Genomic DNA, 25,227 nt, shown 5'->3' with positions numbered 1-25,227 from the left:
GTAATGCCCTCGGATAACTTTGCGCTCAACCGAAAAGCCCTGAATTCGACGTTGACGCTTTTAGTCCCTTAAGTACGGTTTTGGCCATAACTTTCTCATACGTTGACGAAACTTCATGAAATTTTTACCACATATTCTAGTGAGTATATTTTAGCTATACAAAGCTTCGGGTCTGCCAAAAGTTCACTCAGAGGTATAAATTAAACATGTTGACACTTTTGGCCCCTATAGTTTGAAATACTTCACTTTCGTGCAATTTCCGCGTCGTATGATCCATGAACCATCCGTTAAAGGTTATAAGCATTATGTGGGGTTATCATAGAGCCTATTTATCCATTGTTGACACTTTGGACCCTTACGTTCCATAGTTTTCACTGTTTGTCACTTTTAGTCCCTCTCAAGTATGTTTTCACATAACGGAACCTTATGACACGTGTCAAGACATTATTGGACGAAATTTTTCGAGGTGTTACATCCTCACCCCCTTAAAAGAAATCTCGACCCCGAGATTTATTCAAACAAATGGGGATATTTTTCTTTCATCGTGGATTCCACTTCCCACGTGTATTCGGGACCTCTACGGGCATCCCACTTGACCTTAACAATAGGCACGTGCTTCCTTCGAAGCTTCTTTACCTGTCGATCCTCAATCGACAAAGGTTTTTCAACAAACTTTAGACTCTCGTCTATGTGTATATCCGTATGCGGTATAACCAGTGAATCGTCAGCGAAACACTTCTTCAAATTACAGATATGGAACACATTATGAATGGCACTAAGCTCTTCAGGCAAGTTTAACTTGTAAGCGACTGCCCCGATACGTTCGATTATCTCGAAAGGTCCTATATATCTCGGGCTTAGCTTGCCTTTCTTTCCAAATCTCATCACACCTTTCCAAGGTGATACTTTGAGCAACACTTTTTCACCCACATCAAAGTGAAAATCTTTGCGCTTAGGATCCGCATAACTTTTCTGCCTATCCCTGGCAGCTTTCAAACGATCACGGATCTGAACGATCTTGTCTGTCGTCTCAAAGACGATATCCGGTCCAGACAACTGGATATCTCCAACTTCTGCCCAACAAATGGGCGATCTACACTTCCTACCGTATAGGGCCTCAAAAGGCGCAGCCTTTATGCTGGAATGGTAGCTATTGTTGTAGGAGAATTCAATCAGTGGTAAGTTCTTATCCCAACTACCACCCAAATCGATCGCACATGCACGAAGCATGTCTTCCAAAGTTTGAATAGTACGCTCGCTCTGACCATCAGTCTGAGGATGGTAAGCCGTACTAAAATTCAAACGAGTGCCCAACGACTGTTGGAAACTCTTCCAAAAATGCGACGTATACCTCGTATCTCTATCAGAAATGATAGATACAGGTATACCATGCAATGCTACAATCTTATCGACGTATAATTGAGCTAACATATCTGAGCTATACGTCTCTTTGATGGGTAGAAAATGAGCTGACTTAGTCAGTCTGTCAACTATGACCCATATGGTATCATTTCTCTTTTTCGTCTTCGGCAACTTGGTGATGAAATCCATTGTCACCATTTCCCACTTCCATTTGGGAATTTCAGGTTGCTGAAGCAAACCTGACGGCTTCTGATGCTCAGCCTTGACTTGCGCACAAGTCAAACATTTGGCCACATACTCGGCCACGGACTTTTTCAAACCAATCCACCAGTAGTTTGATTTCAAATCCTGGTACATCTTATCAGCTCCAGGATGAACGGAATATTTAGAGCTGTGGGCTTCCTGGAGGATAACATCCCGAAGTCCTCCATAAACTGGAACCCATATTCGTCCGTTTAGACGTAGCATTCCATCCTTGTCGTGGGATAACTGCTCCTCAGTTACTCCCAACTTTTCTGCAGGATAGTTAGCTTCCAGCACAGCTTCCTTCTGTGCAGCTAACACCCTTTCATTCAAGTTATTCCTTATTTCAATGCGCTTGGCATTGATTCTGATCGGTTTAACCCTTTCCTTTCTGCTTAAGGCGTCGGCAACCACATTTGCCTTGCCTGGATGGTATCTTATCTCACAGTCATAATCATTGAGAGTTTCCATCCATCGCCTTTGACGCATGTTCAATTCCTTCTGATTGAACAAATGCTGAAGACTCTTGTGATCCGAATAAATTATGCACTTGGTTCCATACAAGTAATGTCTCCATAACTTCAAAGCGAATACAACTGCACCCAATTCTAAATCGTGGGTGGTGTAGTTCTTCTCGTGCACCTTTAGCTGTCGAGAAGCGTAGGCAATGACTTTGCCTTTCTGCATGAGTACACAACCCATGCCAGTATGTGAGGCATCACAATACACCACAAATTCATCTATACCATCTGGCAACGTCAATACTGGCGCATTGCTCAGCTTCTGCTTCAGAATGTCAAAGGATTCCTGCTGCTTAGGGCCCCAATCAAACTTAATCTTCTTACGGGTCAATGAGGTTAGGGGCGCAGCAATCCTTGAGAAGTTCTCGATGAATCTCCTATAATATCCTGCCAATCCGAGGAAACTGCGAATCTCGGTAGGAGTCTTCGGCTCCTGCCAATTCATGACTGCTTCGACTTTAGCGGGATCTACTTGGATACCGCGCTCGCTTACAACATGTCCAAGGAACTGGACTTCTCGAAGCCAAAATTCACACTTCGAGAATTTGGCATAAAGCTTCTCTTGATACAGAAGTTTGAGAATACAACGAAGGTGTTTCTCATGGTCAGCTTGGCTCTTCGAGTAGATAAGAATGTCATCAATAAAGACGATAACGAACTTATCTAAATAAGGTTTGCAGACGCGATTCATGAGATCCATGAACGCGGCTGGTGCGTTAGTGAGCCCAAACGGCATCACTAGGAACTCGTAATGTCCATAACGAGTCCTAAACGCGGTCTTGTGTACGTCTTCCTCCTTGACCTTCAACTGATGATATCCTGACCTTAGGTCAATCTTGGAGAAATAGCTTGCTCCTTGCAGCTGATCGAACAGATCGTCGATCCTGGGTAACGGATACCGATTCTTGATAGTGACTTTGTTAAGCTCACGGTAATCGATGCACAGACGCATCGAACCATCCTTCTTCTTAACGAACAAGATTGGCGCTCCCCAAGGAGATGAGCTAGGTCTAATAAAACCTTTAGCTAATAGATCATCCAACTGCGTCCTCAACTCCTTCATCTCCGTTGGTGCCAATCTGTATGGTGCTCTTGCTACAGGCGCTGCACCTGGCATGATATCTATCCGAAACTCTACTTGTCTATCCGGTGGCAACCCGGGTAGCTCTTCAGGAAATACTTCAGGGTATTCCGAAATAACAGGAATATCCTCAATCTTCGGCTTCGGCTCATCTATGGTAACTTGTGCCATATAAATGACACATCCCTTCTGCAGGCATCTGGATGCCTTGAGCATGGACACTTGCTCCGGCAATCCATGCTGGGTATCTCCTTGAATAGTAAGTGACTCACCAGACGGAGTCTTCACTATCACCTGCTTTCTATTGCACAGAATCTGGGCTTGGTTACTCGACAACCAATCCATGCCTATCACTATGTCGAATCCAGCTAACTTAAAGGGAAGCAAGGATAACGGGAAGGAATGATTCCTAATGGATATAACACATCCATCTAAAACAGTTGAGGCGGTTTCTATGGTTCCATCGGCTAATTCCACCTCATATTTCACGCTTAAGGTTTTAACAGGAAGGTTCAACAGTTTACAAAACTTATTATCTACAAACGACTTATCAGCTCCAGAATCAAACAAGACTCTAGCAAAAACATCGTTTACAAGAAACGTACCGGTAATGACGTTATCGTCCAGGACTGCTTCCTTTGCGTCCATCTTGAAGACTCTCGCATTAGTCTTCTTTCCTTCCTCGGCCTTCTTTGCAAACTTTGGACAGTTGGGCCGAATGTGCCCTTTCTCGTTGCAACCAAAACACGTTGCATCCTTCATCTTCTTGCAATCCACAGCTTTATGGTCTGTGGACTTGCAGATTCCACATCGTTTCTCTGAAGACTGGGATTTTGTTTCTAACCGACACCTCCCAAAGTGGTGTCTCCTACAGATCTTGCATCTGGGTTTCTCACCCGACTGATGATCATTTCTCCTAGACCCCGACCCTTTCCTGTGGTCGCTGTTCCCTCTATGTCGCTTTTCAGATCTTCGTGAGGCGTCATCCTCACGTTTCCGTTTGTTCTCCTCAGAGCTCTTCATAGCTCTCAATCTAACCACGTCTTGAGTGAGGGAGAGGGATAGATCCGCTACGGATCTAAATGTAGTGGGTCTTGAAGCTTTGACGCTGGCTTTAATCTCCGGTGCCAGACCCCCAATGAATCGAGCAATCCTACGCGGCTCCGGGGTCACCAAGTAAGGCACTAAACGAGACAGCGTGTTGAACGTAGTAAGATACGCTTGACAATCGAGGTTCTTCATCACTAAGGATACAAAATCCGATTCGATTCGCTCGACCTCGTGCTGCGGACATAAGTTCTCTTTAATCAGGGCCACAAACTGTTCCCATGACAAACTGTACAGTGTGGCCTTACCGGCAGCTTGTAGGAGTGACTTCCACCATGCTAATGCATCTCCTTTGAATGACTGGGACACGTACTTCACGACGTCCCTATCAGCACACCCGCTGATATCAACTACAGTGTCCATCTCGTCAATCCACGTCATGCAGTCGACGGCTCCTTTTTCCCCAGTGAAATCCCTGGGCTTGCAAGATACAAAGTATTTGTACGTACAGGACCTGCTGTACGTGTCATGCTTCAGCTCAATCTCCTGCTTTGGGACGCTGCTGTGGTTGGAGGAATGATTATCACCCTCAACTTTCTTTGGCTCACTCTTTTTAGACGGCGGCTTACTATGAGCCCCAGAATGAGTTTTAGCCTTGACATGCGTCACTGAGCGGGTTCTACTCTGAGTACCACTAGATTCCTTGAACTGCCTATCCATAGCCTTGGCGACAACATTATCAATCAGTGCTTGCAATTCTGCACCGGTAACGTGAATCTTTGCATTATCTGAGCGTTCCCCAGAATGACTGTTGGTTTCTTCCGATTTGGCCATCGTAGCTTTAAGCTACAATAAAGGACAAGGTCTTATTTAGAACCTAACAGTATTATCGTTCTAGACGATTTATTAACCATGGTATCAAAAACCTTAGCAGTTAATTTAATAAATTTCATTCAGGCTCTTAATAGCAATCAAGGAATGAAAATATATATATTGGCACCATAGGCCTAGTCACAAGGACAATCACTAAATTATAAATTTAGATTTTTATAGGATTATAAATTGTATAATTAAACAAATAATCCTTTACTAGACAGAGAGTCGTAAACCACAACTGTCATTATATAACATAGTTATAACCCGTAGGTATCAAGCCATTAATAGACTTGTGTACAGATATAATCTGTAGATAATTCTTTACTAGGCAGGGAGTCATAGACCACAACTGCCACTATATGACCTAGTCATAACCCGTAGGTATCAAGCCATTAATAGACTTGTATACAGATAGAATCTGTAGATAATTTATTAAAAGGTGGGTCGTGTGATTCTACAGATCACGCTTAGCCCAGAATGTTAACATGTTCTCAGATGTTAACAGGGAGTTGAATCCTTTCAACCAGGTTTTACCATCAGGGCCAGGCCTGTTAATAAGGCATTCAGGCTAGGTTATACCTTACTAAGATTCTTATAAAATGGCAAATCAAATAAAAATTGATATTTTCCATTAATATTATTCATGCATATAAATAAAATGATAAATTCAAATTAACCATTTAAATTTCCAATAAAATACCAGTACATATTTGCCCTAAACGGGACTTTGAAATAACATAACTAGCATGAATAACATGCCCGCGCAGGGGCTAAACAAGTACAACAATAACAACTAAAATAAAACAAACCCACGCAGGGGTTGACAGAATAACATACCCACACAGGGGTAGAGAAAGATAGATATACCCACGCAGGGGTAGAGTACTGGAATAAATGTCCACGCAGGGACATGAGTACATGAAATAATAATCGAAGGATTCAACGATCCTTCTTGCTCTTACCCTTGAGCAAATCGAATACCTTCTTAAACATGCCACTGGTGCGTCGGCGATCCTCTCGCATATTGTGCTGAAACTCGCGTCGCATGCTATCAATCCCCTGCAGGATCTCCTGAACCTGCGGCGGCGACATCATAGGCGCCGGTGGTGGTGGCTGGTAGTGCTGCGGCTGCGGCGGCTGGTAAGGCTGCGGCTGCGGTGGCTGTTGGTAACCCGGAGGGTAACCAAAAGTAGATGGGCCAGCAGCCCAAGGGTCTCCAAGTGGACCACTATGTGGGAGTGAGCTGAAGTTGGCAGCTTGCCAATAAGGGTCTCCCGTGTAATCATAACCCTGAGGGAATACCTGCTCGAACGGGTTGAACTGAGCGGCACTAGCATAAGCCGGAATCGGCTCTCCAAAATTCTGCGGCGGCAGAGGCGGGATCGGAACAGAAGTAACCTCCGATACGGGATGCTGAGACTCCCCTGTCTCAGATTCCCCGGGTAAAGACGTGTAGCGGCTGCTACTAACACGTGGAGGGGTGCCTATGCGAATCCCTCCGCGCGTAGACATGCGCGCGTTCCTCCTCGGCCTCTGAGGCGGAGGAGGTAAAACTGGCGGCGGCGGTGGTGACGGAGTGATCACGTCACGCCACAGGGCCTCAGATAGGTCCTGCGGTAGAGGCGGCTGCTGCTGGAGCTGCTGCTGCTGTGAGTGGTGCTGTGAGTGCACCGGCGAACCATGGAGCGATTGGAGCATCGGAGTACCATGGAGTGATTGAAGCATCGGAGAGTTGTGGCTAGGGGTGAAGTACCAATCATGCTGCTTGAACCTCTCCTGGAAGCTGTCCACACCATTAAATGGTGATCCTGTGTATGGCGACCCATCCGATATCTCAATCGGGTGGTTTGGTGTACCTGATGGTGGGAGCGAAGGGTCCGTCTCCTCGTCTACGTCCATCTCGTGACCACCAGAAAAGTGGTCCTCCTGTCCAAGTGGGTTATGGCCCACTGGCTCCTCCACATAAGCATTAGGGTTATACAAACCCTGGTAGGCTGGCGTTGGATACTGCTGCGGTGACTGGTGCAATGGTATGTACGATCCATGCGAACCATGGGGCCCGTTCTCCGAATGGGGCCCAAACGAGTGGGGTAATGACGGAGAAGTGCTCGCGGAAACCGAATGCCTAGCAGGCTCGGCAAAAGACCTCCAAAGGTCGTTAGCGGCTGTGTTGTGTGTAGCAGATGGAGCCCGCCTATGCGAGGGACCAGCCTCATGATCATGTGATGTAGGAAATCCTCCACGACCTCTCATCCTTGGCGGCATCCTGATCCTGTCAAAAATCAAACAAGTTGCACAACATATATATAAGACATTGCAATAATAAATAAAAATAAATTAAACGAAATGTTGAACATTTCCTAAGTTCCTTGTCTAGACTCGAAAATCGAGGAATGTGCAATTGTGTAACTGAGATTAAACACATTAGGATAGTGTTTAATTCACTCAGCGTTGGCTCTGATACCAACCTGTCACACCCCGATTTCCACGTGTCACCGGTGGGCCCGGTGTGGGGTACAGTGACGTAGTTGGCATCGTCATAGACAATCAACACAATATAGTAATGCACAGCGGAAGCAGAATAGAAACATTTCAACTTTTAAATAAAGTGTAATAATAAATATCACAGTAGTTGAAATGGATCCACAGGCGGATCAAATAAAATTAGAAATAAATAGTTCAACAGATAAATGTCGTCCGAGTTTGCGAGACTATTGTGGACGCTCTCTAGGAAACAGCCAGCCTATTTCCGTATAGTACCTGCACTTAATCTTTTGGGAAAAATACGTCAGTTTACACTGGTAAATACAAATCGACTGACTCATTTTAAAAATGATTTAAAATTTATTTAAATGCACAAGGCATAAATATTTTATTAACTTGGGATAATTATATAATATAAACTTGTGAACGATTTACATGCACTTGTATCTCTGGTGGCCCGGGATCTACTGTCCGGGCTAGAGATTTAATTGACACACCACATTAAAGAGTTATACACGACGTGTGTACGCCTACACCCCGTGCTCTGGTCGCGGCCATCTCGTAAGATAATGCCAAGGATATCCGGGACACGGTCAATAACCCCCCAAAGCCTTTAAGTAAGACAAAACTGTTTAAACGAAGTCGCACAAGCTATTCAAGACTGAACACCTATAAGGAGCAGGACTTGTGCGCCCGATCAAGCGGTATTTTAAATACCGTACCCCAAGCCCGTATAGGGAAAATAAGTCAAAATGTATTTACCTGAGCAAGTATAAGTCACAAACGATAAGTGGTGGTAGCTTTTACCGGGCTTCCTAATCTGGAACAAGGTTTATAATTAACCTATTAGATTCCTAACGGCCTTTTATTTAAGCTTAAGCTTTGACCGATTATTTTTAGGAATGATACGGTTTACGCACGATTAAGCGAAAGACCGGATAGAATGTGATTTAGACCCGACAAGTTTGAATACTTGTATAATATGGGTATACTAAATACATTCTGGATTTTGAAGTAAAAATGATATCGTTTGACCCGTTTCGGTCAATTTACGCAAACTAGTTACGTAAACCGAACCGAACGCGATAAGGGCGATACGGGTAGCCAAAAGATTCAAATGCAAGTTCCCTGATGTAATATGCTTAAAATATGATATTATATCAGTAAGTTATGTTCTATATTGCCCGGAATGGTTTTAAACCCAATTCATGCCTTAGAAGGGCATTTTGGTCATTTAAAAGATAACAAAAGGATAAAATTTGAAGTCTGAGTTTCGGGTCTGGTTCATACAGTAAATATACTTAATATAACATATTATATCAGTAGGGTATGACCCATATACCAAATATATTATTTAAAACCAAACTATGCACCGTAGGGGTAATTTAGTAATTTCACAAGGGCTAAAAATGCCAAAACTGGAAACCTGAGTTCAAATTATTATACTTACTGTTATTATATGAAAATATGTAATTTACATCAGTAGGTATAAGTTTTATAGGTTTAAAACAAGTACAACGCTTACTATGCGCTTAAAACGCTAAAAATACGATTTAAGGGCGTTTTCGGGTTTTCACAGTAAATCTGAGATTTTTATATTTCCAGAAGTCTTATAATAATTTATTCATCATACAAAATCAGTAGAAAAAGGTTTCGGGTCAAACGGATGTGTAAAACTCCTTTTATGGCTAAAACGGTCAAAACCGACATAAGCCGAAATGACTAGGTGATCTAGGATCCGTTCAGCCAAAAATTACTTAAAAATCATCAAAATTCCCAGAATATTATATATAATCAGTTGGTAAAAAGTTTTGTACCAAAACGTGGCCAGAAACGGGTTCTACGCAAAAAGGACCGTTTATGTAAATTTATAATATAGTTTTACGCTAATGGCCATAACTCACAATCTGGACCACCAACTGATCCGAAACTTTCGGTGCAAGTTTATATAATAAAAATAAAGATTTCTATCCTTTCACTTTTCCAAAAATCCCGTTTTAAATCAAAAAGGCAAAATAGTCAACTTTATGCATAAACCGGAAACAAGCATTCGAATAGGCTAAGCATAGACTTAATCAAAGAAAATTCCAGAAAGCTTAACTAAAATAAAAATAGTCAAAAATACTTTCCAATACAGATCTTGAACATGCATGTACGAATCCGAATCGATAGTCTACGAAATAATCGTTTTACAAGACTTTCGGTTCCGATTCGTGTCTACACTATAGATTGTCGAGTTGATGATGATTAAAACACATTCTCATATGTGTTACAAGTTATTTTTAATGATAAATCAGGTTGCATGTCATCTATATCATTAATCATGTTATTTTTCACAAAGATTGCTTCTGTTGACTTTTTAGAACCATGTTTGACTCGACATTAAGCATGCACGTAGTGGGAATCAGTTAGTACCCTTTAGAGGGTTTGTTTCCCACATAAATACCAATCTATAACAAGTTTCAATTCGAGAAATTACTGAAAGAAATCCGTTTAATCAGAAAGTCGAAGGTTATGAACACCCAGTTTGACTTTTAGCAATAATCACTATAAAAACGGATTAAAGAACGAATTGAAGGCTTACAATGGTCCTAAAGATGTTAAATGATCACTAGGAGTCGGCCTTGATCTTCAGAAATGCTCCAGAAAGCTTGCTTGAAGTTCTTGAATGTTGAGAGCTTATGTTCTTCAATTGCAAATGACCAAAAGTGATCAATAATCTGATTTAAACACAAATTTTCGAGGCCACTGTAGATGTAGGCATGCATGAAAGGTTATTGGTGCAATTGGAGGCGAAACCAGCTGGAATGCACCCAAAATCGGACCCAAATCAGCCCAGTTCGCGACTTCTGTCGCTGGGCACTGGGTCGCGGCCCGCGTAGCACCTCAGGCGGGCGCCTGGGGTCTGCTGATCCAAACTTGGCTCATTTGTTGCATGTTTGGTCCCTGTACTTTAGATGCGATGGTTTGGCTACTTATCTTGACCCGTAAACCCCCAAACTTGGTTTCTAAGAACCTTAGGACTTTTACCAACATGGTAATGCCCTCGGATAACTTTGCGCTCAACCGAAAAGCCCTGAATTCGACGTTGACGCTTTTAGTCCCTTAAGTACGGTTTTGGCCATAACTTTCTCATACGTTGACGAAACTTCATGAAATTTTTACCACATATTCTAGTGAGTATATTTTAGCTATACAAAGCTTCGGGTCTGCCAAAAGTTCACTCAGAGGTATAAATTAAACATGTTGACACTTTTGGCCCCTATAGTTTGAAATACTTCACTTTCGTGCAATTTCCGCGTCGTATGATCCATGAACCATCCGTTAAAGGTTATAAGCATTATGTGGGGTTATCATAGAGCCTATTTATCCATTGTTGACACTTTGGACCCTTACGTTCCATAGTTTTCACTGTTTGTCACTTTTAGTCCCTCTCAAGTATGTTTTCACATAACGGAACCTTATGACACGTGTCAAGACATTATTGGACGAAATTTTTCGAGGTGTTACAGACCAGTATAGTGATTCACAAGATGGGTTTGGCACACAAGAGTCAGCGATCAAACCTACCAGGCACAACTCGTTTGTCGAGTCACAAAGTTATTGTACTGAAACACCTATGTTCTTCGGCGAGATTGCGAAAGGCGCTAAGAATTCGAAAACGAAAAACAAGGTCGCAAAATCAAAGGAAGAGCCACCAGATTTACCTTTGCTGCCTGTCGGACAAGTTAATATGTTCTTGCACTACCAAAAGTTCATTCCACCGTGCTTCTATCCACACCTCAGTCACATACAAAATGTGTAGGGTGATGGTAATTGTGGGTTTCGATCTATAGCGGTCGGCTTATCGCTTAAAGAGTGGCAGTGGCCATTCATACGGCAGAATCTTCATGATGAGTGCAACCGGTTCCACGATTTTTGGAAAAACATAAATGACGTTCAGTATCAACAAGTTCTGGAATCATTAGTTTGGTCCGACCAAATAGTCGGAGCACCTGAACATAAGTGGCTACAAATGCCATTCACGGGGCTTCTGATAGCAAACCGGTGGAATGTTTTGTCTCTTATTAAGTGACCTTGGTTGTGCTTCATTTTTTCCCATGTTCACAACAGCCGAAGAAAGTATTCCGCATCGAACAGTCGCGCTTGTACACGTAAACAGGAACCATTTTATTCACGTCAGATTAGAAGGGGAATATCCAATGCCAACCCCATCAGGATACTGGCGACAACCGACACGGAATACGCCAGCAGAAAGTTGGTATCACTATTACAAGGAACGTATTGACCATTATAATATGATCGTTGATGAATATAGGACAGGGATTACATAGATATAGGGATGTTGTGAATATAAAATGTTATTTACATGTTTTGACAATTTGTAATGATCAACATACACGTTATATAAATGTTTTGGCAACTTGTTCAAATTGAATTTGAAAAAACGTTTAAACGAATCAACGTTAACGCATACCGACCGTATTTTCGTCAGTTCCGCATATAGTAATTGAAAATAAATGAAAAATACTGAATTGTATACGGGCCGTATAAACATATACGCCTCGTATACAGTGATCGTATATTAAGTATACGACAGAATTATAATAAATTAAATTAATGTATACGAGCCGTATACACTTATACGGCCCGTATACGCAGAAAAAAAGATCGTATAAGTTTTATACGACCTCATTTCCACCATACGGCCTCAACATTCCACAAAAAATTCTCTCGGTTTTCTCTCGGATCGTTCTTGGACAGCGTTCTTCGGCGTTTTCTTCTCGTTCTTCCTATACGGTACGTTTTCGTATAGTAAACTTTCAAATTCCGTAACATGTTAGATTATGGTCTTGTATAGTAAAACGTAGATTGGCATAACGATTACGATTGTATAATTCAATTTGAAAAAAAAAATTGAAACATAAAATTGTAACTGATTATTCAAGTGTATACGGTCGTATAAATTGTATACGATCGTATAATGTTTGATTATTCAAACTGTATACGATCGTATACATTTTATACGACCGTATACACTTGAATAATCAAAGGTTTGTCGACCGTATACATTATATACGCTCGTATAACCTCTGAATATTCATACATTATACGATCGTATATTTATATACGGTCGTATACCTGTTTGAATATTCAAAGGTTATACGAGCGTATATAATGTATACGGTCGTATACTTGTTGAATATTCAAACATTGTACGAGCGTATATGATATGTACAATACGTTCGTATACAAGAACAGTATTGGTACAATACGTTAACGATAATCGTATAGTGATTGCTAAGTTGTAATTGTTATTTGTTACAGACGATATGGCAGAGTCATCAGCAGCTGGTGCGGCCCGTAGAGGTCGAGGTCAGGGTCAGGGTCGGGGTCGTGGACGTGGACGCGGACGGGGACGTGGACGTGGACAGGAGGAGGAGGTTGTGCCCGATTTTACTGAGACGGGGCAGTTTGTTAGAGATATCCCCCGAGGTACTGTTGCCTATAGGGTTTTGGGCAAATTACGGGAGATGATGCTGGATGCGCCTCGGACCATAGATTTTCAGTTTTTGACCGATATTGGAGTGATCGGTCGGGTCCGGGAACTCATGCCAGCTAACTCCCCGTGGGACCGCTTATTTGATGCCGCCGCAGAGCGGGCCCACAGGGAGATTACTTTAGAGTTTTTATCTACCTTTTCATTTACGGACACCCGGGGTGGGGGTTTTCAGCATTTTTTGACGGCAGAGGCCATAGCTTTTTCTATTTGCGGCAAGAGTCAGAGGATGTCACTTCCTCAGTTCGCTGTTGCGTTGGGTCTGTACTCACAGGAGGACTCAAGGTCCCGCACATTTTTTGATGCACCAGTCACCACGCACACTGACGTGTTGTGGCCGTATTGGCGCACTATTGGGTTCGGGGAGTTCGCCAAACCGAAGCAGCGATCCCCGAAGGCACGGGCGACTGATCTTTACGACCCGTTACACCGATACCTACATCGGTGTATCGCCGTGACGATCGCCGGTCGTCATGATAGCAGGGAATGGGTCACCCAAAATGACCTATTCTTCTTGCACGACTTACTTAGCGGCGGGAGGGCCAACTTGGTGTACTAGTTGGCCGCATATCTCGCCGACTACGCTTTTAAGCGACCCTCTTCCCACATCAGCTGTGGGGCCTTCGTCACCCGTCTGGCGAAGGGTTACTTTCGCCTCCTGTCCCCGCAGGTGGCAAGTGATATGACCCTGATACGCCAGCTTGACAGGGTTGGGAGGGACACAGCCCTATCGATGGGTTTGGCTCGCGAGCTCGAGGGAGGGCAGCTGGTTTGGGCTTATGGTGTGGGTGAGGGACCCCGTGGAGAGGGTGGTGATGAGGAGGGAGACGATGGAGAGGGAGACGAGGGGGAGGGAGATGGAGATGGAGGCGACGGAGAGGGAGGCGACGGAGAGGGGGTCGGTCATGCTGGCGATCGATCACAGGTAGCTGCGGAGGAGTTACGGGGTGATCGCCCGTACGTTCGACGCAGCGTGAGACAGCGTGTGATGCCTCCACCAGGGGTGGAGGAGAGACTCGTTCAGGTCGAGTCGGATGTAGCTGCAGTCAGAGGGGATTTAGCTGCAGTCAGGAGGGATTTAGCTGCAGTGAGAGGGGATGTACGCTGGATGGTCGAGGCGATTGTGGCTATGCATTCTGCCGCGCCCCTACCTCCACGAGCTGGCGCAGCACCACCACCACCACCACCGTCGTGGCTGCTTTTTGTATTATTATTATTTTTTTTTGTTATTTTACGTTTGAAATTTTGTAAAAGTTTATCTTTTTTTTTTTGTTTTAGATGTAAAACATTATAAATATTAATCTTATGTTTAGATGTTAACTTGTTTGTTTAATAATTGTTGTCGTAGTTTATCATAATCATATCACATATTTTTCGTTTTACATACTGGAAACTTACTAAACATTATAAATACGTTTAACTATAAACTCGACTCGTAACATAATCCGATATATACAATATTATTTTAAAATTTACAAAACTTATTAAACGGTTTCCCGATTGCAACAAAAAATTAACTATTCTATACATATTTATCGTTTTACAAAGTGGAAACCTATGAAACATAATAAATACGTTTAACTACAAACTCGTAACATAATGGGATATATAGAACACTATTTTAAAATTTTCAAAATTTATTAAACGGTTTCCCGATTGCAACAAAAAATTAACTTTTCTATACATATTTATCGTTTTATAAAGAGGAAACTTATTAAACATAATAAATACGTTTAACTACAAACTCCTAACATAATCCGATATATACAACAAACGGTTTCGCGATTTCAACAAAAAATTAACCTTTCTTGCTATACGGGCCGTATAACATTATACGGCCCGTATACAGATTTTAAAACTAAAAACCCTTGTCCAACCTTCGAAAAAATATGCTACTATGTATACGACCCGTATATAATATACGGCCCGTATACATATAAAAACAAAAAAACATTCCACTCATTAAATTCTGTGCATGAACATTCTATACGACCCGTATACTTATATACGGCCCGTATACAAATTGGGATGTGAAAATAAGATTATAGGGGTGTGGAAATAGAACGACCCTTATTTTATTACATGTTACACATAGATATAGATATATAACACGATCCAAAATTTTTGCAAATTCCGATGATAATCAAACATCAATTAAAAGGACAAGATGAACTTATTGTAAAATGGATACCACTTTCGTTGTAATACGGAAACACTTGTGCCATATTTGCAAGTTGAGCAAACAAACACAATTCTACTTCAAAAAAAAAAAAAAACAGTCAGATAATCGTTGACAAACCATCATATGCACACTTCAAGCATCCACTAAATTTATATCTACCGGTAGAAGAAGATAGAGACTCTGCAACTGCAAATTTGGAGTTAAAAATGGGTTCAGAAATAGAAACAGAGGTGATTCACTCTTGGTCTGCTCCCAGATCGTTAAGCACCAGCCTCATGTACTCTTTTGCTCAGGTAACTAATTCTTCTTCATTTTATCCAGATTTCTTATATCAAACTTTGCTTTTTTTTGTTATCCAGTTGAGATGGTGTTTGTGGGTCAATTTATTGTCTGGTTGATGATAGTGATTTGAGATTTTAAGTGTTGACTAACAGAAAATTGAACTTTTGATGAAGATAATTTGGTTGCAGATTGATAGTGAATGTTTTATGATTTGGGGGTTCTTTTGAAATGATTATTGTGACTTTTTAGTTTTTTTTTTTTTTTTTTTTTTTGCAATTTAATAAACATTTTTTTTAAATATTTAATTATTTTTTTCAGTGACAATAAGTTAATAAATATTGAATATTGAATATTACATTACAATGATTTTTTTGTTTTTATTTGGAAATGATCGAGACCCAATATAATAAATTGTCTTAAATCAAAATAAATAGTAGTTTACAATATTGAAAAAGTTCTAAACACAAAGTTTTGTAACGTTTGGAAATATTTTAGAGTTAAATTACGTCAAAATAGGCGATTTTGATATTTTTAGGCAAAATTTCACACTAAATTTGTGATTCTAAGTAATTTTCATAGTGTAAATCAATGATTAGAGTTTAGAATTCAATGATTTTGTGTGTAAATCGCGGTTAGAGTTTAGAATTTTAGGTATTTGTTCGTCAATTTAGAGTCTAGATTTTAAGTGTTGACGAACAGAAAATTGAACTTTACATGAGAACGAGACTAGGTGTAGTAGAGGCGCCATTGCCATCACGTCACCACCACGATTTTAGTTATTCATTGTTATTCCATTACGGGTAAGTGAGACGGGGGCGCTAATGGTGCTTCCGCCATTGTAATGGCGAGTGCCAAACTCAAAGGAGTGGGCCACCACTTCAAGTTTGATTATGATACCAATGTTAAAGCCCAAACAGGAGAATTCAACCCAAAAAACTAGTCTGATCCATTTGGTCTATAAACAAACACCACATTTGTTGCCCATACAACCAAGGTGCGACAAGTGCCATACTTGAGTCTGCACCACTTTGTTGGGGGATAAAAACATGGTTCCACTAGTTGGGAGTGCTGTCGGCATTTGGTGAAAGTTTGGGTTGTTATTTAAATCCAATATCATCTTTCAAAAAAAAAAAATTAAATCCAATATCCCTTTTTTCATTGGGAAAATATTGTGACCCAATATGAAACGTCTTAAATCATAATAAATAGTTTCCATTCTAAATGAGATAAGATACAATATTGAACAACTTCTAAACACAAAGTTTTACAACGTTTGGTTTGAAAGCAGTGGCGAAGCTTGAAGTTTCCGACCGGGGGGTCGGAAGTCATCGAACCTAAAATTATACCTTAGAAATTATAAAATCGGGGGGTCGAAAACATATATACCTAAAAAATTCTATACGAAAACTACATACCGGGCACTACTGAGCGAAAAGTTCGGGGGGGTCGGGCGCCCCCCGGCCCCCACTAAGCTACGCCATTGTTTGAAAGTATTTTTTTTAGTTTTAAATACTATGCCAAAACAACCAATTACAAACATGTGGCACGTAAACGGGCACAATTTGCACTAAATTTGTATTTCTAGATAGTTTCTTATGTGAATTTTTTTAACTATGATAAACTGATGATATTCTACAATAAAACTATTTTCTTCGCATTCAATAATTGTTTTTTAATTTCCAGTATTTAAAAAATTTCTGTATGTATCTTATTCTTCAGAGGGATGATACAGAAGTGCTTGATGAACCTCTATATGCACATCATCTTAAGGTAACAGGCGTTGATAGACCATATAGAGAAGACCTTCTTTCACAAATGGTAAGTAAATGTCCTGTATCGATAATATTGTACACGATACATGGAAATCGGCTTATAATCAAGTAATCAACTGTTGGTTGCATAATTGCTGCTAACAATAATTATTTATTTTTAAAATGCATAGGAGTCTGATGGAAATAAAGTTGTGAACAACATCATATATGGACCCGGAGGAAAAAAGTACCGATATTGTAAGGTACATTATTATATACTCAAATTTTGCACACAATGTTTTTTTTAGAGTTAATTGCCCGGATGGTCCCTGTGGTTTCATGTTTTTTCACGTTTAGTCCCTACCTTTTGAAAATAGCAGGTATGCTCCCTATGGTTTGTTATTTTGTTACTCGGATAGTCCCCTGAGTAGATGTCACTTAGTTTGGAAATAGCAGGTATGCTCCCTATGTCATTTTGTTACTCGGATAGTCCCCAGAGTAAATGTCAGGGGACTATCCGAGTAACAAATGACAAACCATAGGGAGCATACCTGCTATTTTCAAAAGGTGGGGACTAAACGTGAAAAAACGTGAAATTACAAGGACCATTCAGGTAATTAACTCTTTTTTTTATTTTATATTTTCACTCACTTTTATTTGATGTTTGATGCATGAATATTTTCATTTTCTATCTTCATGAGCTCATGACGTTGAATTTACAGCATATATCAAAACAACGTCTGCCCGGTTTAAGCGATGAGTTGATAAAGAAAGGAAAACACTTTATACTGATTCGAAATCCCCTTGATATATTGGTATTATTTTTCTTTCTTTTAAGTTCACTTAATTTAAATTCCAAATTTTATACTAATTTATTAAATTTGTTTTTTTTTTTTAACCAGCAATCTTTCGACAAGGTTGTCCCCTCATCCTTCCATGAACTAGGGTTAGGAGACCTCGTTTCTATATATAGTGAATTATGTGCAGCAGGAAACCGCCCTCCGATAATTGATGCTGCCGAACTTCAAGAAGACCCTGAGGTCATTAACTTATAAATTCTTTTGTTATGTTATTGATATTAATGGACAACTTTTTTTAATTATATGTTTACGGTTTTACTTTGTTTGTAGGCTGCTTTACGTGGTCTTTGTGAAGATCTTGACATTCCGTTTCAGGCTTCAATGCTCAAGTATGTCAATGTTCTACCAGTTAGCTGCTGCCTTATTAAAATACTTAATATTATTATGCATAAATTCTGAAACTTTTCTTCTTTTCGTGTTACATTAGTCTTCACGGTCGAAAATGCACACAAAAATAAACACGAAAACGTATTATATTTGACCAGACAAATTGTCGGAAAAATTTACGCAATCAACTTGAATTTCTATCCACAGGTACATAAAAATAAACACGTAAAACTGGATTACAAAGTCTTTAGAAAGTTAAGGGGTTGTAAGTGTCAATGCTGAAAGTATAAAAAACAAAAAAAAAAGCCAATAAATAAAAATTCAAAACACCGTTCACAACTTCGCTAATTGTGTGTGTGTATATACTAATTTGTTTTATTATGAACGGTATTCTCCAACAATCATACCACTCAGTGGCGGAGCTTGACTAAAAGTTTTGAGGGGGCGTAAAGTGATGGGACCCAAAAAAAAAAATTTCTATCGTAATGTTTTGGGTCGGGTCGGGTCGGCTATTCGATTCAAATCGGGTCAAATAATAATAGTTTCAAATAAAACAAAGTGTATATTTACCAAACTACCCATCATTTATATACAAAGTTTGTAAATATTTAGGATATACAGTTTTGGAAAAATAATCGGGGGATCCTATATAATTTTAAAATTTTCGGACGAAAAATCGGAACTTGTACACTTCTAACCGAAATATTGGGGTGGGCGGATGCACCCCCGGGCACCCACTATCCTTCGCCTCTGATACCGCTAGCATTCCTTCTTACTATTTAAATTGTTTTAAGTCTTGTCGACATATATTTATACAGATGGGAAGCTGGTCCAAAATCTGTTGATGGCATCTGGGCTCCATGGTGGTACAAAAGCGTGCACAAATCTACAGGCTTTTCACGAGCCGTAAATTATCCTCCCGTATGTAACTCATGCTTTTGTAGTTGGTAAAAAACTGTTTTTTTTTTTCAGTATGTAAATGTGTCAAAACAAGTGGGCCCGTTTGACCCAAAACACTTTTCGTCTATCGTTTTTAGTTTCTTATTCATAATCCTAGTTTCAAATACGTTTACAAAACGTATATTGTTTCCGTAGTTGGCTTTGTGAATATTATTTATAGGTTAAAATACGCTTTGGGGACTTTTGACCTATTGACCCGGTCAAACCATTTGACCCATTTCCAATTATTGTATTGAGTAAAGTACACGGATGGTCCCTGTGGTTTGCACTTTGTAACGCATTTAGTCCCCAGCCAACAAATCTAAAGGTTTTCGCAGGTCCAAGTTAGGGACTAAATGTGTTACAAAGTACAAACCACAAAGACCATCCATGTACTATGTAAATATATGTATATTTCTATGTTTATATTTTTTTCAAATCTCATAATTTTCTTTTTCCCATTTTAGGCTTTTCCACGATCACTTTACGAACTGCTGGAGCAAAGTTTACCGTTTTATAACATGCTTAGGTGTCACGCAAGACAAAAACGATATCCCAAGCTTGTAAAGCCATCACTTCCCGTTCCCGCTAATGAAAAGATTCTTGTTTGGGTCGGGGATGAACTTTTACCCCGTGACAGTGCAACGGTACGCCCATAAACACAAGCTTATAATGACTTTGGTTTGTAAAATCATAATTTTCTTTAGCTAATGATGTCTACTGCCTTCGTATTGTTATTGTTTTCTTTTTGTGACTTTAAAGGTTTCGGTATTTGACTCGGTTGTCCAAGGTGGTGACTCGGTATGGGAAGGACTTAGAATCTATAACGGGAAAGTTTTTAAGCTTGAAGAGCATTTAGATAGGTCAGCAACTAAATACAGTTTCTTAAGTTGTACGCAGATCATAACATCAGCTGCAGAATTAGAGGTTTAAGAATGCCAGCATGGGCAGGCTGACGGGTTGGGTAACGGGTCAACATGGGTTCGGATAAAAAATGGGTATTATGTTAGTGTCGGTTCAATAGTAATATGATATTTTGAATACTAAAGAGTAAAATGCCATTTTCATCTATGAGGTTTGGCTAGTTTTGCGACTTTGTCCAAAGGTTTGCTTTTCTGCACTAGTATCCAAAAGGTTTGAAATCTTGCCATTTTCCGTCTGTCTCGTTAACTCCATTCATTTTACTCCGTTAAGTCAGGGATATTTTCGTCTTTTTTGTTTACTTAAAAGGGCAATTCGGTCTTTTTCACATTATGCTAAATGCTTTTACAAAAAGTGATAAAGTAAAAAAGACCAAATTGCCCTTTAGGTTAAAAAGAAGACAAAAATACCCCTGACTTAATGGAGAAAAATGGATGGAGTTAACGAGCCGAATGAAAATGACAAGATTTCAAATCTTTTGGATCTAGATGTGGAAAAACAAACCTTTGGACGAAAGTCACAAAACTAGCCAAACCTCAGGGATGAAAATGGAATTTTACTCAATACTAAGGTGGTGTTTGTTTTTCTAAAAAAGATCTGCGCAAGCTCTTCTGTCTGCGCCGTGTCGACCACACGCAGACATTGTCATTTGCAGACTGTTTGTTTTTCCGAAGACGTTTCATTAAAAACGTCTGCGCAAGCTCTTCTAGGTGCAGACTTGGCCCAACCACTTTTAAGATCTTCTAAGGTCAGCAGAGGGTTAAACACCACCCACCACCACCGTCCGTACACCACCACCAGTTTATTTTAGAAGTCTACATACGTTAAAAAACAAACAACCTTCTTCTTAGCTAAACCTTTTTTGGTTTGACTCATTTGACCCGTTAGGAATAAACCACTACCCAAATTAATCCATTTTGCAAATAGTAGGTCTAATTACCACCTCTGTTCAGCAGCATGTTGACTGATTATGGGTTATTCTAACCGTGTATGTCAGGTTATTTGACTCGGCAAAAGCTCTTGCGTTCAACAATGTACCAACTCGTGATTATGTGAGATCCCGTTTTCAAGCTAACAAGACTGGTTTTTAATTTCTTTAAAATATTTTTTTAATTTCTTTACTGTCCACTTTGCCTAATTTAACTTATTAATTGCTCATATTTTTTTTATTTAATTTTTATGTTTTTCCAGGTTAAGGAGGCCATATTCAAGACACTAATTAGAAATGGGATGTTTAACAATTCACACATTCGTTTAAGTTTGACACGTGGCAAAAAGGTTGTTCTTTAGTTTCCCTACTCTTGCAACATTTTAAAACTAACAATTTTTTTTTAAACTTTTTGATACTTTTATGTAACATATAGAATATATTTAAATACAGTTTATTATATTTGTTTATTCATAGTTCAAATTCTGAAATATATAAATGTATTTATATTTTCTTGTCGTTTAAAAAATTTTAAAATCTCAGGTTAGTATGTTTATACATTAAGAGTTTATTATATTCACATTCGTTATATTAAACACGTAGTTATAGTTAATTATTAATTATGTACATTGTATTAAAAGTATATATATAGCTCATTAAAATCAATAATTTTGCTATGAAATTTTAGTATAAAAAGTGGGACCCAACTAAAAAATTTTAGCTGTAAATTATTTATTTATCATATGGTGCTACTGTGAAAATATGCAGGTTACTTCAGGGATGAGCCCGGGTTTTAATCTGTATGGATGCACCTTAATAGGTACGTTAAAAGTAATTAAAAACAAAATACATATTCATAAAATAATTTACAGTTTGTAATTCTTTTACCGATTTGAATAATGTAAGTATATTACCATTTCTTGTATTATGCAGTTCTCGCAGAGTGGAAACCACCAGTCTATGATAATACAGGGGGTATTACTCTGGTGACTGCCACCACTCGTCGTAATTCACCAAATGTAAGACTCATAATTCTGTGTACATATGGCAAAAACGGGTCGGTGTTTGGGTAACGGGTCAACACGTGCTCACCTGCTCGGGTCAAAAACAGTAATCTTTGGTGCATGTCGAAACATGTTTGACTGGCAGCATTATTCGTCCACGTTATTTTAACTTCCTTTTTAAACGATCACCGTGTCATTATTACAGATATCAAATAATTCCAGTAATAATATAATTCTTTGATCAATAACTTTAATCATTAATTTCCTTGCCAGAATTTGGATTCCAAAATTCACCACAACAACCTCCTGAACAATATACTTGCAAAGGTACCGTCGTTTTCTTTTATTTCTTTTTAAACATATTTATATAATAATTATGATTTTGTAACTGGTTCAGATTATACACTCTTTTAAGTTGATGTAGATAGAGGGGAACAATGCAAATGCCGATGATGCGATCATGCTTGACAAGGATGGTTACGTGTCCGAAACAAACGCGACAAACATCGTAAGCCCGTGTTTTCATCTTTTTAATAACTTGACATCCCTGCATTTATTAAAATTATTTTTAGTGATTAAACATATATTAAATTTCTTGCAATATATGCAGTTCTTGGTGAAGAAAGGCATTGTTATGACCCCTCATGCTGATTACTGTCTTCCTGGCATCACTCGCGCAACTGTAAGAATTTACATATCCCACCCTTACAAATTGTGTAACTTTTCATATTCCACCCTTAGAATTTAGAAATCATGGTCAGACCAGTCAATATGTAGTATAGATGAACCTTCTAGAATTTTAATCTCTTTACTAGATGACAAAGCATGAACAACTTTATTTATGTCTTATATTTATCAACTTGAAAATTGGAATATAAACTAGTGAGTTACCACCCGCGCTCCGCAATGGGTTTGAAACGTAGATAAAAATAAGCAAATCGCGAGAGTCAAAGTTGTTTGATGTTTTAGTTAAGGGGCTAAACATATAATTACTAAAGTTGAGGGGCTGAACATGTCATTATTAAAGTTGAGGGACTAAAGTTGTTTATTATTAAAGTTGAGTGGCTAAAGTTGTTTTAGTTAACGAGCTAAACATGTTATTATTAAAGTTAAGGGGCTAAACATGTCATTATTAAAGTTGAGAGGCTAAAGTTGTTTTAGTTAAGGGGCTAAACATGTCATTATTAAAGTCGAGGGACTAAAAATGTCATTATTAAAGTTGAGGGGCTAAATCTGTTTATCCTTAAACTTGAGGGGCTAAAGCTGTTTTAGTTAATGGGCTAAATATGTCATTACCAAAGTTGAGGGGTGAAACATGTCATTATTAAAAGTTGAGGGGCTAAAGTTGGTTAATGCCAAAGTTGAGGGCTAGATTTGGTTGATGTGACAAAATAGCATATTTATAGTATATATAATTTGTTTATTTTTTTTCAGGTGATGGAGCTTGTGAAGACGGAAAACTTGGTTTTGGAGGAGAGACGTATCAGTCTATCCGAATTTCATACTGCAGATGAGGTCTGAAAAAACAATATTTTGAATCTTTCACACTGTTTATTTAACGGTGTCTGATTGATGCAAACATTTAAAGTCAAATAGATAATTTGGTTTAAATATTTGAGTGTAAGGTTTTATGAAAATATGGTATTTCACTGCAGGTTTGGACTACTGGAACTATGGGAGAACTCAGCCCGGTACGTTACCTTTTTTTGCATACAACTTATAAAAAAATCTAAATCTAAACACATTAACACATTAACACATTATGATCACAAACACAACGATAACATAGTATTTAAATATACAAAAAATTGCTGATGGTCAAAGTCAAAGTCAAAGTCAAACATGATATGCTGTATGCTTCTTCTTGTTTGTTAAAACAGAAAGAACTGAATTTTGGTAAACTTATATACATACCTGTTGTAACGATTAACAGGTTTTAAGGATCGATGGACGTACAGTTGGCGACGGTACAGTGGGACCCGTTACTAAAAGATTGCAAAATTCTTTCAAGAAACTGACTGAAGGACTTGGAGTTCCTATACCCACTTATCAACAACCAGCCTGAAGAATCTGGCAGGTACACCAACTTTATCTTTTTCATTTTATAAATAATAAAACAGTTTTTGTTCGTTTTTCATGGTAATATTATTTTTTATTAGCAGGAGACTGGACTGGTTGACCAATGACCATGATCGAGATCAAAGTCGAAGTCGAGAGTTTGTAAAGGTCGTTATGTTTGTAGTTTGATGATCATGATCCTAATAAGCTTGACACATATCATGTGCTATGCAATGTAACATTTTGGACAATAGGCAAATTGTTACAAAATGTAATCAGACTGTTATCTGTTATTGTAAACTTGAAATAAAAACACGAGTTGATCAATGGTGGCCTCCATACATCTAATTGTTATCATGCTGACCACCGTAACTTGTTTGAGGGACAGATTGGTCATATCCTGGCTAAATCAGACCTGGAGCTGGAACAGGAGCTAGCGCGCCATAAGCTGCCATTCGTGGATAACGCCTAAAGCTGGATTTGCTGCTCCTTGGTTACCACAACCTTAATTGTTTGTCCATTGGTTTGACCATACCCAGCAACAGGTTGACCACCTTGCTGACCATAACAACCATGGCCTGCACTGCTACATCAATGTTAGTCGCAGCAACCAGAGCAGTAGCGTAATGTAAATAAACTTGCTGAGTTGGCCAGTTTGTGCAGATTATGGTTGTTGCCAATGTATTGCAAGGATGACATACAGTCCTGTTGTGGCGGCATGTATGCTAGAGTCAGTATGAACAATGACATTTCATCTAAAACCACATTTCACATTTTGAATCAACTGATGCATTCATTTCA

General features: G+C 39.3%; 2 protein-coding genes across 3 annotated transcripts; both read left to right on the top strand.

Annotated features, from left to right (window-relative positions):
* Positions 1–13,907: 13,907 nt before the first annotated feature.
* LOC110888044 (heterogeneous nuclear ribonucleoprotein L-like) lies at positions 13,908–14,532 on the top strand. The gene is made up of 2 exons (XM_022135592.1): positions 13,908–14,362; positions 14,523–14,532. Exons 1-2 carry the CDS (start codon positions 13,908–13,910, stop codon positions 14,530–14,532), a joined length of 465 nt encoding a protein of 154 aa, XP_021991284.1.
* Positions 14,533–15,309: 777 nt separating this feature from the next.
* Positions 15,310–24,753, top strand: LOC110913227 (branched-chain-amino-acid aminotransferase-like protein 2). Of its 2 annotated transcripts, none has more exons than XM_022158081.2 (20): positions 15,310–15,649; positions 17,358–17,456; positions 17,581–17,652; positions 18,112–18,204; positions 18,292–18,429; positions 18,520–18,578; positions 19,395–19,497; positions 19,983–20,162; positions 20,278–20,378; positions 21,434–21,488; positions 21,628–21,714; positions 22,133–22,184; positions 22,298–22,383; positions 22,642–22,695; positions 22,793–22,876; positions 22,979–23,050; positions 23,803–23,883; positions 24,024–24,059; positions 24,302–24,441; positions 24,531–24,753. In XM_022158081.2, the coding sequence occupies exons 1-19, from the start codon at positions 15,563–15,565 to the stop codon at positions 24,431–24,433; spliced, it is 1,671 nt and encodes a 556-aa protein (XP_022013773.1). In that variant the 5' UTR covers positions 15,310–15,562; the 3' UTR covers positions 24,434–24,441; positions 24,531–24,753. The 2 variants fall into 2 exon arrangements, with proteins under 2 accessions (XP_022013773.1, XP_022013767.1); XM_022158075.2 differs by having other exon boundaries at positions 24,302–24,445.
* The last annotated feature ends 474 nt before the right edge of the window (positions 24,754–25,227 follow it).

This window comes from Helianthus annuus, chromosome 2 (assembly GCF_002127325.2).
Source record: "Helianthus annuus cultivar XRQ/B chromosome 2, HanXRQr2.0-SUNRISE, whole genome shotgun sequence".
Classification (NCBI taxonomy): domain Eukaryota; kingdom Viridiplantae; phylum Streptophyta; class Magnoliopsida; order Asterales; family Asteraceae; genus Helianthus; species Helianthus annuus.
Note: the sequence above shows the minus strand (reverse complement) of the source record. Positions and strands in the feature narration are given on the sequence as shown.

Coding starts and splice junctions, on each gene's coding strand:
- LOC110888044 (XM_022135592.1), top strand. CDS start 13,908: ATGGGTTTGGCTCGCGAGCTCGAGGGAGGGCAGCTGGTTTGGGCTTAT.
- LOC110913227 (XM_022158081.2), top strand. CDS start 15,563: ATGGGTTCAGAAATAGAAACAGAGGTGATTCACTCTTGGTCTGCTCCC. Junction 21,489..21,627: donor ATGTACCAACTCGTGATTAT/GTGAGATCCCGT, acceptor ATGTTTTTCCAG/GTTAAGGAGGCCATATTCAA. Junction 23,051..23,802: donor CTGGCATCACTCGCGCAACT/GTAAGAATTTAC, acceptor ATTTTTTTTCAG/GTGATGGAGCTTGTGAAGAC.